General features: G+C 49.1%; 1 protein-coding gene across 6 annotated transcripts in view; it reads left to right on the top strand.

The window, feature by feature from the left end:
- Positions 1-9,612: 9,612 nt before the first annotated feature.
- The window catches only part of ZNF180 (zinc finger protein 180), a 31,159-nt gene continuing 26,916 nt past the window's right edge, over positions 9,613-13,855 (top strand). For 2 of the 6 annotated variants that reach the window (XM_067717979.1, XM_067717984.1), the window contains exons 1-2: positions 9,613-9,854; positions 12,771-12,860. In XM_067717979.1, coding sequence (XP_067574080.1) covers positions 12,810-12,860 — 51 coding nt within the window. In that variant the 5' untranslated portion in view covers positions 9,613-9,854; positions 12,771-12,809. Of the gene's footprint in view, positions 9,855-9,889; positions 10,092-10,130; positions 10,660-11,852; positions 12,346-12,770; positions 12,861-13,855 lie in introns of those variants that run through there. The other 4 variants (XM_067717982.1, XM_067717985.1, XM_067717980.1 and 1 more) reach the window with 3 other exon arrangements.

Below are 13,855 nucleotides of genomic sequence, written 5' to 3' on the forward strand. Positions count from 1 at the left end.
TTTTTTTTTTTTTTTGCGGTACGTGGGTCTCTCACTGTTGTGGCCTCTCCCGTTGCAGAGCACAGGCTCCAGACGCGCAGGCTCAGCGGCCATGGCTCACAGGCCCAGCCGCTCCGCGGCATGAGGGATCTTCCCAGACCGGGGCACGAACCCATGTCCCCTGCATAAGCAGGCGGACTCTCAAGCACTGCGCCACCAGGGAAGCCCTGAAGGCCATATTAATCCATCATCCTAGTTAGTAACATCGTCACACCAACATTGACTGATCACTGTAGGTCTAAATACTTCACCTACATTGAACATACTAAACATTGCGTATACTGAACATGAATACATATACATTTAATCCTTTCAGCAACCATATAGAATAGGCTTCATATTATCTCTCTTTACAGAAGAGCCAATGGACACATGGAGTGGTTAAGTAGCATGACATGGCCAAGGTCACACAGCTGAGATGTGAACTTAGGCTGTTTGACTCCAGAAATGATTCTATTACTACCACAAACTTCAGCTTCCCGATGGCTGGAAAACAAGTGCTCATCAAAGTATCAAGTGGAGATAAAGCCACAAACTTGAGAATGGGGCTGGGGACAGGGATGAGGGTGTGTCACGCCCAGGTCCTGATTCTCTCTCCTTGCCCAGGTCCCGGGTCATCCCTCTCTGAAGGGGCCATCGCTGGCATTAGCATCGGGATCCTGGCTGTCATTGCTCTGGCCACAGGGCTGGGCTGTTTCCTCTACATCAGAAATGCCAGAGGGTAAACCTGGGAATGGGATGGGGGTGTGGGACCTGACTGGCAGAAGTGTTGCTGACCTTGGTGCTGAGCGGAATCTGTGGCACGTGGGGAATTGAGAGGGTTTGGCACATTGCCCCAAATGTACGTGGGATATAGGCAGAGCCTGTGCAGATGGGCAAGGACTAGAGGCACAGAAGAACGAGGGTCTTGGGTTTTCAGGCCCTCAAGGAGGACAACAGAGGAACCCATCTATGAGGTCACGACACCCACCTCTGAAGAGGGTCACCTTGCAGAGCCCGGTCGCAGTAAATGACTCCATAGCTGATGCCCAGGGCAGCAGTGAGGTCTGGAGAAGAGGCTGGTGCAGAGAGCCCAGGCCTCTGCCCCCAGCTTACCCCCAAGTCACTCTGCCATCATGGGCAAGCCCTGTACTCTTAGAGTCTCTGGGTCCCCATCTGGAAAATGGATGAGATTGGTTCCAACAGCCATAACACAAATACGGCAACGTGCTGCCATCCTTTTCTTCCCCACTCTCAGAAAACTTTGTGAATTGAGTGCTATAAACTGAGAGAATCAATCACAACACTCCTCCCTGCTATACTCCAAACCAGTCTCAAAGTCCATGTCAGCACAGTGCCTCTGTCACCCTCTACTAATGGATGGGAATTGACCAAAGGCAAAATGAAACATCTTTGTCATGTCTGGCCTACGATTCTGATATGCTGGGCTCATGAAGTGGACGTCCCCTGGAGACTCTCCAATTCAGCTCAGTTTTACAGAGAAGAAAACCAAGACCAGGGAGGATATACGATAAACCCAGGCTAAAGAGGACCCTGGTACAACTGGGGCTAAGTCTTAGACTTCTGTCCTCATCTGTGTCATCAAACAGGCTTATCTAACCCAGAACTTGATTTCCAGGACATTCCTGGGTTAAGATCACTGGAGATGTGAGGGGGAGTCCTGGGGAGAAAGGAAGGAAGGTTTCTGCCACATCCTTCCTGGGGATAGAAGTGACCTGGGCAAATTGCCCCTTCCCTCCTATCTCTTCCTAACTCCAGCCCTGGGCTGGCATTCACTTTCTCTAGACTGGTGCATGCCTATGTATGCCAATGTACCCGACACTCAAGGCCAGATCCAAGTCGAAAAGGTGGGTAATGCCCCAGAGGGACCCTTTCTGTTCCCCCGACCGTCGGGCCCTTTCCCAGCCCAGTAGGGCTGTTACAGTCCTACATCTTGGGGTTGGGTGGGGTTCAGGCATATGCCCTTGAGGATGCCCAGTGGCAGCTTGGGTTCTCTGCATCTCTTCCTCTGCTTTCTCTGGGGATCTCAAGACCTTCTATGGCTTTTTCGTCTCTTCTCCTTGTCTTTTTCATCTCTTCTCCTTGTCTTCTTTCTCTTCAACATGACAATGCCTAACCTGGACCCGCTCTGGGAATCAGAAGGGATGTAACTGCCTCTGAGGCCTAAGCTATTTCCAAGAACTTCCAGGGGCGGCCTTTATCCCAAGCCCCACGACCTCATCACTACTTTCTTTTCCCCCAGATGCTGCCACTAGACCCTCCAGAGCAGTTCTATGAGGTAGGTTGGCCCAGCTTGGTTTTATTAAAGAAGCCGCAAGGGAATACAGTCTAAGAATGTTATGTTTGACAAGTCTGAGAAGTCATCTTGTCTAGATCCTTCACTGAACATTGCAGGGCCAGGAATGAGGCAAAAGTGGCTCAAAGCCTCACAGGGAGCTGGGTCAGATTCTAGGACTCTGGCTCCTATATGTGCTGCTTCCACTTCCAGTGCTTGGAATTGGATTGCAAATGAAGTGGCACTGACCTAACAAGTGATGGGGTGCAAAGGAAGTTTTGGAGTAGAGATTGCAGAGGTAGCCATGTGAGAAGGAAGAGTTCTGGGCCAGGGGTAGGGTCCTGGGTCCTAAACCTATTTCTGCTTCTGATCCTTTGTAAGAACCGGGTCAAATCTCTTTGTCTCTGGATCTCTGAAGGGTGAAAGTTGGAACTTTCCAGTTGCTGTGATTCTAAGGCAAACGGTACCTGGGGTCCCTAACTGATCTCTTTGTTCACTTCAAGAAGGAATCACCTTCCACAATCCATGGGGACTATTCTCGTGGCTCCAGGAAGCCATCGCCCAAGCTTGCGTTGCATCCCTTGGTCCCAACTCTACCAAAAGAAAACAGAGTCAAAATATGAGGTACTTTTATGCCACACTGAGTCTTTGGACAGTTGGAGAGCTGCCACTAATCTGCTTTTTCCTTCTTGTAAAGAATCTGTAGGATAAACTATCAAGAGATTTCCTTTCAAAAATCTTTTCAATCCCATTCCACCCATTTCCATCCTATCACTTTCTGGTTCATTTCCTTCCATTCCCTTCCAATCCACTCCATTTTACTCCATCCCACATTTCCATTATATTTATTTTCACTCCATCCATTTCCTTTCTATCCATTTAACTTCATTTCCTTCTCAATTCCAGCTATTTCCTCTCCATTCCAGTTAGTTTTATTTTTCCATTCCATTCCACTCCACTCCTCCCCACTCCATGTCTTTCCATAAAATTCCTCTTATTTCCTTTTCATTTCTTTTATTCCTCTTATTTCTTCCCATTCCATTCCTTGTCATCATTTCCCACCCACCCCACTCAATGCCATTCCTTTGCATTCCATCCCACTCCACTCTGCTTTGTCTCATTGTGTTCTGTTCATCTCTTTCTTCTTTCATTCCTTTCCATTCTTTCCCACTCCTCCCTATTACGTTTTATTCATTTCTATTTTTTCCTTTTAATCCCACCCCATTCATTTCTTCCACATTCCATTACTGTCTATTTTATTCCTATCACTTTCCATTTCCATACCATCACTCTATTTCATTTCCATTCTTTTCCTTCCCGTCCCATTTCATTCCTGTTCTTTCCAGCCACATATTTAATCCACTCCATTCATTCTATTTCCTACTATTCCAGTCCTTTCTAGTCAGTACCCTACTTATTTCCATTTTGCAGTTCCATTTGATTGGCTTTTGTTTCATCCCACCACGTTCCATTTCTTCTCATTCTGTATATTTCTTTTCCGTTCACTTCATTTTCTTTTCATTTCCTTCTTTCTCATCTCTTCATTTCCCCTTCCTCATCCCTTCCCTTTCCATTCAATTCTGTTTCATTGTTTTCTATTTCCTTTCATTGCACTCTCTTCCCTTCTATTTCTACTTTTTAGAAAAAATTATCTTATGAAGTATAGTTGATTTACAATGTTGTGTTAGTTTCTGGTGTACAGCAAAGTGATTCTGTTATACATATATATAATAGTTTGCATCTGCTAATCCCAAACTCCCAGTCCACCCCCACCCTTCTATTTCTTGTTCATTCCTCTTTAATCCATCTCACTCTGTTGTATCACATTCCATTCTGCTCCATTACCTGTCAGATGAACCATTCTCAAAAGATGTGAATGTCTATATATCTTAGGGTTTTTTTAAATAAGAAAGACAAACCCCTTGAAAGTAGTTCGGATTAATTAAAGTGTGGATTAATTGAGAGAACAGTGGGGAATCTCAGATAACTCAATGTCAGAAATTGCTTGTGGGCCTCATGGGGACTGGAATCAGGAAGTTTCTCTCTCTTATGGTTGCTCATTTTTGCTGATCAATGAATTTGTTCCATTGTCTTTGGTCCAGATTTAATTCCTATGCAAGCTTCCTGGTCACTGCTCCTCTATAACTTCAGATTATATATGACAACATCCTCTACTACTGCTTAAAGTTTTCTAGGTTCACATTTTTCAGAGGAGAAGCACACTTACTCCAGCCGTTGGACGGATTGTGCTGACAGTTGTCAGCTCTCCGATTAGCTGTGAACTGGTACAAACATAGCCTTCTAGGTCCCTCTCTTCATCAGGGTCTGGGGAAAGGAGTCGCATTTGTTTCCTTTTATCGGTAGAACAAAAGCTCTTCCTGGAAATCTCACCCAGTGCACTTCCTCTTGTATCTCCTTGGGTCAGAATGCTGTCACATGGTATTTCTTCTTGCAAGGAAGGCTGAGAAAATGAGATGTATCCTTCCCAGTCTCTTCAATAGAAGCAGGCAAGGGAGGAGATATGGGGAAGAGTGTCAGGTCAGCCCCCTCAGTGTCTGCTAGATTCTGAAGGGATGAGAAGGGGCAAACAATGCAAAGCGTCTGGAGTAGAACATTCTGAGTCGAGGGGCATCAGGTGAAAAGGACCTGAAGTGAATGTCTTTGTTATCTGTTGCTGTATAACAGATTACCACAGACTTAGTGGCTTAAAATAACACACATTTATTATATCACAGCTTCCGGGGTCAGGAGTCTAGGCACTGCTTAGATGGGTCTTCTGCAAGGCTGAAATAAAGGTGTTGGCCAAGTCTCAGGTCTCATCTGAGGCTTGACTGGGGAAGGATCCACGTCCAAGCTCATATGGTTATTGGAAGCATTCAGTTCCTTGCAGGCTGTCATAAAGAGGGCCTCAGTTTCTTACTGGCTGTCAGCTGGAGGCTGTGCTTTGCCAAGTAGCCCTCTCTGTAGGCAGCTCACAACATTGCATCTTGCTTCTTCAAAGCCATGACACATGTCATGCTCTTATAGAACAGAATCACATACATGTAAGCATGTACATCCTGTCACCTTTGCCGTATTCCAATGGGTAGATGCAAGTCACAGGTCTTGCGTTCAAGGGGAAGATTACGTAAGGGCATGAATACCAGAAGGTGAGTATAATGGGGGTCACCTTAGAGTCTGTCCTCCACAGTGGGGGAGCATGCGCCATTCCAGGAATGGAGAGGTGGCAGCACGACTGACATACAATGAGAAAGGAGGAAGACCTTCAGAATTTTCAAGGATGAGGGAGGAGAATGCCAGAAAGTTTGGGTTCCTACAGCAAGTAGCCCAGGAAAGCCCACCTAGAAATGGAACTTACCTTTTCTCTTTGTGTAATAGGTGCTTGTGAATCCAGAACACAACATGTACTGCCAAGTCAACCCCTTCATCTAACAGAAGCAGAGATCTTTTCCCCAGAAATCCTAGAGAAGCCATGCTTAATCACACATTCAACGACATTTATTGCGTACATATTATATTCCAGCCATTCTCTTTGTAAACCTGGTGACATTCTATTTCAATGTGTTTTTCGGGCTCTGGACCCTAGATCCCACCAAATCTTAAGCTTTTGACTCATGTTTCTTTAAAAGCAATGGAAACAAGGCAAAAGCAGCCTAGAATTAGAGGGCCAAGTTCTGATACCCAGAAGCAGGGGATGCCATAGTATTCGCTGCATCCCAACCATGGGCAAAGACTACTGATGGACACAGCAACCAAGGGAGAAGTGTGAGTCTGAGTCAGCCGGAGTAGAGCATGGGATGTATGCACGGGTCAGACGAGCAGTGTCTTTTCAAATCGTGGTAGAGGATAAGGAACAAGGAGCTATTAAGAGATGACAAGAAAAAACATAGGGTGAAGCATGGGAATGAGGCACCTGGGGAGGCGTAGACGTGAGATGCTTAGAATCCTGAGGGACTCAAGGATGGAGATGTGAGAATGAGATTTGCTAGAGGTAAAGAGGAGTCAAGGATGACCCCCAGGTTTCTGGCCAGAGCAACTGGATGGCTGGCAGACCACTTTCTGAAGGAACAATGGGGGAGGAGCAAATTTGGGATAGAGAGGGGAAATCAAGAATTTGACTTGACATGTCAAGGATCGGTTGGAGAGTCAAGCAGGTAAACGTTCATAAAAGTCTAGATAGAGCAGGGCTTGTCACTGGGATTTGAAGTTATGGGGCTAGATGAGATCTTGTGTCGGGGGTCCCCGGGACCACCCTCAGGCTCAATGATTTGCTAAAGGATTCAGAGGACCTAGAAGTTGTCATACTCGTTGTTATGGCTTATTACAGCAAAAGGACAGAGAGTAAAATCAGCAAAGGGAAAAGGTGTAGATGAAGTGGAGTCTGGAGGAAACCATGCATAAGCTTCCAAGGGTCCTTTCTCTGTGGAGTCACGTGGGGATTCCCGCGATATGTGACAACACGTGTGAAGTGTTGCCAACCAGGAAGGCTCACCCTGAATGTAAATGTCCACGGTTTTTACAGGGGGTCAGTCACTGAAGCTCCCGACCCCCAGAAGGAAAGCAGGTGTGTTCACTATAGATGACATTGTATAACTATCTGGACAAACCGGTACAGGCACGCAAATACACTTCTACCTGATAGAACGTTATAAAAGCTCAGTTCCCGGAAGCTGACCAAGAACTAGTCCTTTGAAATAGGCCTTTTGGGGGGAATGTGCAGGGTTTGAGCAACTCAGGCCTGCTGAGTTAACCCTTGCCCCTACAGATCCCAAAGAGACTAGATAACACAGAGAAGAGTAGGGGCTGACGACCAGTAAGCACTGGTCCCTCCAACATTTATAGTTTGAGGTAGAGGATTGAGCAAAGGAAAAGGACTGTCCTTTTTTTTTTTTTCCTGCCGAAGACTTCTTCCCAGCTTTCCTCCCGAATATCCTAAGGACAGGTCACAGTCTCCCTCTCCCTTATCTTTATCTTTAAAGCAAATGAACTTACAACCTCCTTGCTCTTCAATAGATGTTGAGTCCTCACCCAACTCCTTGCCAGTAGAACCTCAGTATGAAACTTGGGTCTCAGCCAATTGCCAAACAACTGAGAGAGAAATCTGTGTTAGTTGGGCATCTTTGTAGAAGGAGTTCCTGTTCCACGGTAGTGGCTGTTCCAAAGTCCCTATAATATTCAGGTTAGGTCAGGGATTTGGGTGCTCCTGGCAGTAAACATTACCATTTGTTCATTTTGAAAGAAAAAAAAAAAGACCAAACAAAATACAAAGTCAGTTTTAAGTTATAAATTACTAATGCTTTAATGTCTGAATATCTTGAAGTAAACACACACACACAAACAAGTGAACAGAAAAGAAGGAAGATGAGCTAACACTCAAAGCACCCCATCATGATTTTGTCCTATTTGTATTGAATCTGTAGATCATTCTGCAAAATTTGACACCTTTACAACACAACCATTGTAATGTGGCATCTGTACATCTTTTATCTCTCTCAGTAGGGTTCTGAAGGTTTCTTCTAATGTCTCTATACACCTTACTAAATTTATTTGTAAGACTTTTTTTTTGCTTCTATTATGAATAAATGTGAACCTTTCTCTGTCTTGTTTGCAAACTTAGCATTGCTTGTGTAGAGGAAAGATATTGATGTGTAGGCAAGGGGCAAAATAATGTAAAAGTTCAGAGCATGGACTCCAGAGTCAGACTTCCTGAACTCAAATACCAGCTCTGCCCTTACAATACAATCAAAGGTAATGTACTTAATATTATTGGGCTTCAGTTTCATCTTCTGTAAAAGGGAATATCTGGTTTAAAATACTGTTTAGGAAGAGATGAAAGTATTATCTGTAGATGACTGTCTCACTAAAGAAGCCAGGAGAATCAAATGGAATACTGTAAGAATTCGTACCATTTCAGTAGGTTAACCAGATACAAAATAAATATTGTTTTTAAAAAATCAACCACAATAACCAATTATAAGAAACTTTGGGGTAGAGATCACATTTCAAACAGCAATAATTTTTTGTTGTTAAAAGTCAGATTCACGTGAGGAAAACTACAGGAGTTCTTTGACAGCGTTAAATGAAAAAGCTTAAAAATACCCTGTTTTCATATAGCAGGGCTCCAGTTTTTAGCCTCCTCCCTGATGGGGTGGAAAGAACCATCACAATTTCCTCACAGGGTGATTGTGCTGGTTAACGCGATGATAAGATGTTAAAGTGTTTAACGGGGGGCCAGGAACCTTTATTCAAAACAAAATATTTGTTGAGCAGCTATTATGTGCTAGATATCTTAGGTGCTGGGGATACAGCAGTGATCAAAATAGATATAAATCCTTTCCCTTATGGAGCGCACGGTCTCGTGGTGAAGGCAGATAGACAACAGACCAAAAACAAAACAAAACCAACAACAACAAAACACCTAAAATATATTCTACGTTAGTGAAAAGTCCTTTAGGGAAAAAGTAACGGTGCGGGGAGGAGGGAGTACGTGGGGAGTGCAGAGTGGGTTTGCAAGTTTACAGTGGTTGGTGGGGGAAATGCCTCAAGAGGTGACATTCGCCTAACGACTAGACGGTGGGGGAATCCTCAGAGGAAGAGCTTGCCAGGCAGCATGGCTAAGGTCCTGAAGTGGGAGCCTGCTGGAGTTGTTGGAGAAAGTGTAAAGGCCAGCCTGACTGGAACTGAGCCAGGAAAACGCTCAGGAGATGAAGAGAAAAGAGGAGGGGTGGGGAACAGATCCTTAAGTCCTTACAGGTAGGGGGAAAAAAACCCTCAATTTAAAAAAAAAAAAAGGATTCTTACTATTTTACTATTATTGACTACAAAAACATTTCAGACTCTTGAAGGGCTTGACAGGAGCTCCCTGGACTGTATAACGGGTTTGTAGCAACTACCTTTGCCCACAAGGACCAAAGGAGATGGTGGGCGCAAAGCGCTTGACAAAGGCAGCAGGCGCCCAGGAGGGTCCCCGCCGTTTCCCTCCGGATCCCGTTTTCACTGTCACTCCTGGACGTCAAGCCGAGCCCAGGGCCGGCCTTTCCCAAGCCAGCCACTCCCCACGCATCGGTGTCTTGGCCTCGGCCTCCGATCTGGCTTCTCGTCTCGGCGCCCCGCAAAAACTCGGACACGCACACTCTCAGAGCCCAGCCGGACCCCAACCCTAACTCTCTCTTCCTGTGTTGCCGCGTCCGGGTGTCCACCTTCCCTGAGGAGCTGGAACCCCGCCCGCGCCGCCGAGCCTTCTGGGAATTGTAGTCCAGGCTCGCCGAGCCCAAACGTACTTCCGGGTTCGGCCAGAAGCGCAGCCATTGTCCCGCGCGCGGACGTTTTTTGTCACCGCGCACCTCGGCCCTTCGGAGGTTAAGCCCAGTGGCCCTGCGGATGCCGACTAGGGGAGGGGACAGAAGTAGCTTAACCCGAGTCTGTCGTGTGCAGCATCGGGGCAGAGAGTTGCTTAACCGAGCTCGTCTTGCCGTAGAGCCGTGCTGGGCACTGAGGCTGGGACAGGCCCTGCCTGGTCCTCGACCCGGTGGACGCCCAGGTTGGTGAGGGGCGGGGCAACGCCGGTGTCCCGTGCGCGCATGCGCAGGGTCTAGGCGGGCCGGTGGTATGGCGAGTGTGGGTGGGCGATCTGGGACCTGCGTGGGCGGTGCTTCAGCTTCGGGTCACAGAAGTTGGTGGTGATACTAGGGCAGCTGCAGATCACGGGACTGTGCTCTGCGCACGTGTGCGGGTACCTGGTTGGGTGTTGCTCTTAGGATGCTCTGGGGAAGCCCAGGTTGGTGGAAGACAGGCTATATGCACGGGTGTGGGGGAAGATCCTGAGAACCCCTCTTCTCCCTCATCCAAGGCTGGAGGAACTGAGAACGACTGGGTGATGATGTGCCCAGTTGCAGATTCTGGTTCTTGGAGGAGAGGGGCTCTGTCATTATTCCTATACTCTTGAGCAGGTGTTTGAGCAGGAAACACGAGATGGGAGGTGAGATTCTGGGTAGTGGACTCTAGGACCCTGGAGCAGACACCACTCTTTTTGCAGACCTGGGGGCGCCCTGGGTAGTGGACAGACTAAGTGGGAGTTGCAGTTTCTTGTTTAGGAGAGGTAGCGCTACTTCAGCGACCCCCCCCCCTGCCCCCCCGCCCCTCGCCGTGAGACTGGCTGATGGACTGCAGACTCCTAGGTTGACGGAGAGACCAGAGCCTAGAGGCAGGTTCTAAGCAGAGGGCTTCCTACACATGTTGGAGATGTCTGAATGGAAAGCAGGAACTTGGACCAGTGATCTTGGGACCCACGTTGGATAGTGCAGAGTCCTAGGACATTCAAGTTTGCTGAAGACACTGGGTGGCAGGTACAGATTCGGAGCCCAGGAATGACAAGCTGCAGCCGCTGCCATCAGATTGACAGCTGTTTGGGAAGGAAGTGGGATGCTGCCAGCATGATTATGAAGCGGGTGTCCCCAGGACCTTTGCTCGGGCTGCCTAGCTTGCAGGCGTGAGAATGCTCCAGGTGGTAGAGGAACAGAGTCTGGGCTGCAGATTTGGACCTGGAAGGGGTGGTATGCTAGGCGGCACCCAGGGGTTGACATTTGGGTTGGAGGAAGCAAAAGGACCCGGTTCCCATGGGGGCTGCTCTGTCGTGAGTTTGAGAACCCCCAGGCTGGTGAGTGCCCATGTCCTAGGCCTGATTCTGGAGTTCTCTGCTCCAGTTACTGTTTGGGTGTTCTGAAGCAATGGCGGTAAGCAGGCAGTGAGGCTGGGGACCTGAGAACCCTCACAGGGGCTGGTGGGTACTTGAGGTAGCCCAGGGAGGTTGAGGAACAGATTGGGAAGTGCAGCTTCTCGTCTTAGGAGCGGGAACTTGCACGGTGCCCCGGGCTGGCCGAGGGCCCAGGTCCTGGACGCAGATTCTGGGTGTGAGCCTGCACTGCGTGCGTGGGCATGCCAGCAGGAGGAGGGAACCTCGATGGGTGGCCCCTGTGCGGTGGCTGCTGGAGTAGAGGCCTGAGGGCCCCAGTTTGGAGCTTTGGGTTCTGAACTTGGGAGGGCCAAGGCCGCGCTCTGCACATGCACTGGTATTTGGGCAGAATGGGCGCATGGGCAGTCCTAGGACCCTGGTACTGCCTGAGGATATCCAGGTGGGTGAAGGGAGTAGCTGCAGATTCTGGGCTGCAGAGGGGTAGGGCTGTGCCAGGTGCCCTCTGTGCACATGAGCAGGTACTTGGGTGAGAAAGGAGGAGCTGGAGGTGGGTATTAGAGGGCACTGGGGTCTTTGTGCCCCTGGCACCCCACTCACAGCCTGATGATGCCCAGGTTGGTGGAGAGACAGGATCTCCCTGAGCTGCAGGTGCCCAGGAAGATGTTTGGGAGGAATCTGGGCAGGTGCGACTCAAGTAGGGGCCTGGGGAGGTTGGTGGGGGAAGCAGTTTGGGTGCGGGTTCAGGGTACAGCTGCATTGTGAACTCACCCTATACTGTTTGAGTGAGAATCCAGTGGGGCTGAGGGGTGGGTAAGAGGGAGAGATGGGGCAGGGATGGCGTGCGGAGGTGGGGGATTTGCTGTTCTAGTCTCCGACCCAGAAACATCGAGTTGGTACAAAGACAACTGAGGTCCACATTCTGGGCCTAGGAGGGGCTGGCAGGTGCTGGTGATTGTCGGGCAGCCCCCGGTCCCGTGCCGGCTTTGTTTCTGACTCAGGCCTGAGGACACCCAAGTTGGTGGAGGAGCCAGGTCAGAATTACAAATTCGGGGCCCAGGAAGATTTGGGGTAGGGGAGAATCTGGACTGGCGCTCTTCTGGTAGGAGCCCGCCCACCCTAGAATGGTTGAGGGACCGGGTCCTGGGTGCAGCTGAGCTCTGTGCTTACACTTGGCTGTTTGAGCAGGAAGTGAGAGGCAATCCACCCGACAGGTGCTGGAGGGTCAGGCTTGTCAGTGGATCCTGGGAGGGGCGGGGCTACGTCATGAACTTCATGCAATTAGTCACGCACGGAGGTTGAGCCGTCAAGCCCAGAGCCCTGCTGTTTGCCTTAGGAGGAGGTGCCGATTTGGGGCTGCAGATTCAGGTTGGGGATAGTGGGTGCACACCAGGGAGTCCTTGATGTGCTGGGTGTTTGTAGGGGTCCCAAGGTCCAGTGGGATAGAGGGGGACTGATTCGTGCTGCAGGTTTTGGTGATGGACGGAAGGCCGCACTTGGGCATGTGGTGGGCTTCCAGGTCGGTGGTCCAGAGGCCCCGACAGTGGAGGAGCTGCAGGCTAGAGCTGCAGAGCCTTGGCCTGGGAGAGGAACTGAGGGACTCTAGGTGCAAGCACAGCTGTTCAGGCAGGAATCTATCTGGGCAGGAACCTCTAGAAGCACAGTTGCCATGGGTACTGCATCCCGGAAGCAGAGACTAATCCAGGGAGGGGGGAGCCACAGTGGACCTGCACGAAGATGCTGTACTCAGGGCTTCTCCCCTTGCAGCTCGGGATCTCAGGCCCCTGCCCGTGCCTGGAGGAGAGCATGGAAGAGCGGGATGAGAAGCCCCCGGGACCCCTGAAGGCCAGCGCGCAGGTGAGTGGAGCTTCCCTTCCCTTGGGAGACCCAGAGCTTGTCCCCACCATGCCCCACATGATCCCCTGGGTTTGGGACACTGTCCAGCTCTCTTTGCAGTGCTTTGGGGGCTTCTGGTCCCTCCCGAGCAGCAGGCTTCTGACACACACTCTACATTTTATGGGGCTCCCTGCATTTCCTCACCCTCTTAACCCAAATAACTCGTTCTGGAGGAATTTGGCATCCTGTATCCAAAGCCCTTAGCCAGCGACTCACAGCTTTGCTTGAGAGTAAGCAATTGGGAAGAATGCTTGAGGGCGCGCAGTGCAAGAGGGGAGTTGAATGAGTTCTAGTAAAAGACCATGGAATGGGATTCACTGCAGCCACTGAGAGGGTAAAAAGATATTTATGATCGACGCTAAGTAAGTAGCATTTTGAAATGATTAAAAAAAGGATGTAGTTTGCGTGTGCATAGAAAATACATTATATCAGTTAACAAAGATTATCTGTAGTTATGTTCCCAGTGACTTTATGTTTTTAGTTACTTATCTATACTTTTGTACTTCTGTACAACACATTTTAAGGTTAGGAAATTAATGATTTAAAGCATTTTCTTTGAGAACATTTCATTTCTTAAAGATGTTAAATTAGAATTTCACCTTTCCCTTCCTGGACAGTTCAATCCTGAAGCTATTAGGTGGGGCAGAGCCAGGTAGGCGTCTGCAGTTGAGGGAGGGCTGCCTGCTGTGGGGCGGCACAGCCTCATCAGGGTGATGAGGGCATCCATGTGTGAGGGCGTCAGTGACCCAGTGGGGTGAGGTAAGTGTCCACACGGAGGAGGAGGTTCTGGTTTGGGGTGACACGGTCAGCACAGGTGAGAAGAGCATCCAGAGAGGGGATGCCCCAGTGTGGGCAGCCCAAGTGCAGTGAGGGTGTCCACGCAAGGGGTGGTCCAGCTTAGGGTGTCCGAGCCAGAGCCGGGTGAGACGGGCACCCGTGTTGGAGGTGGGGTGCAT

The sequence above is a fragment of the Pseudorca crassidens genome, chromosome 20 (genome assembly GCF_039906515.1).
Source record: "Pseudorca crassidens isolate mPseCra1 chromosome 20, mPseCra1.hap1, whole genome shotgun sequence".
In the NCBI taxonomy this organism is placed as follows: domain Eukaryota; kingdom Metazoa; phylum Chordata; class Mammalia; order Artiodactyla; family Delphinidae; genus Pseudorca; species Pseudorca crassidens.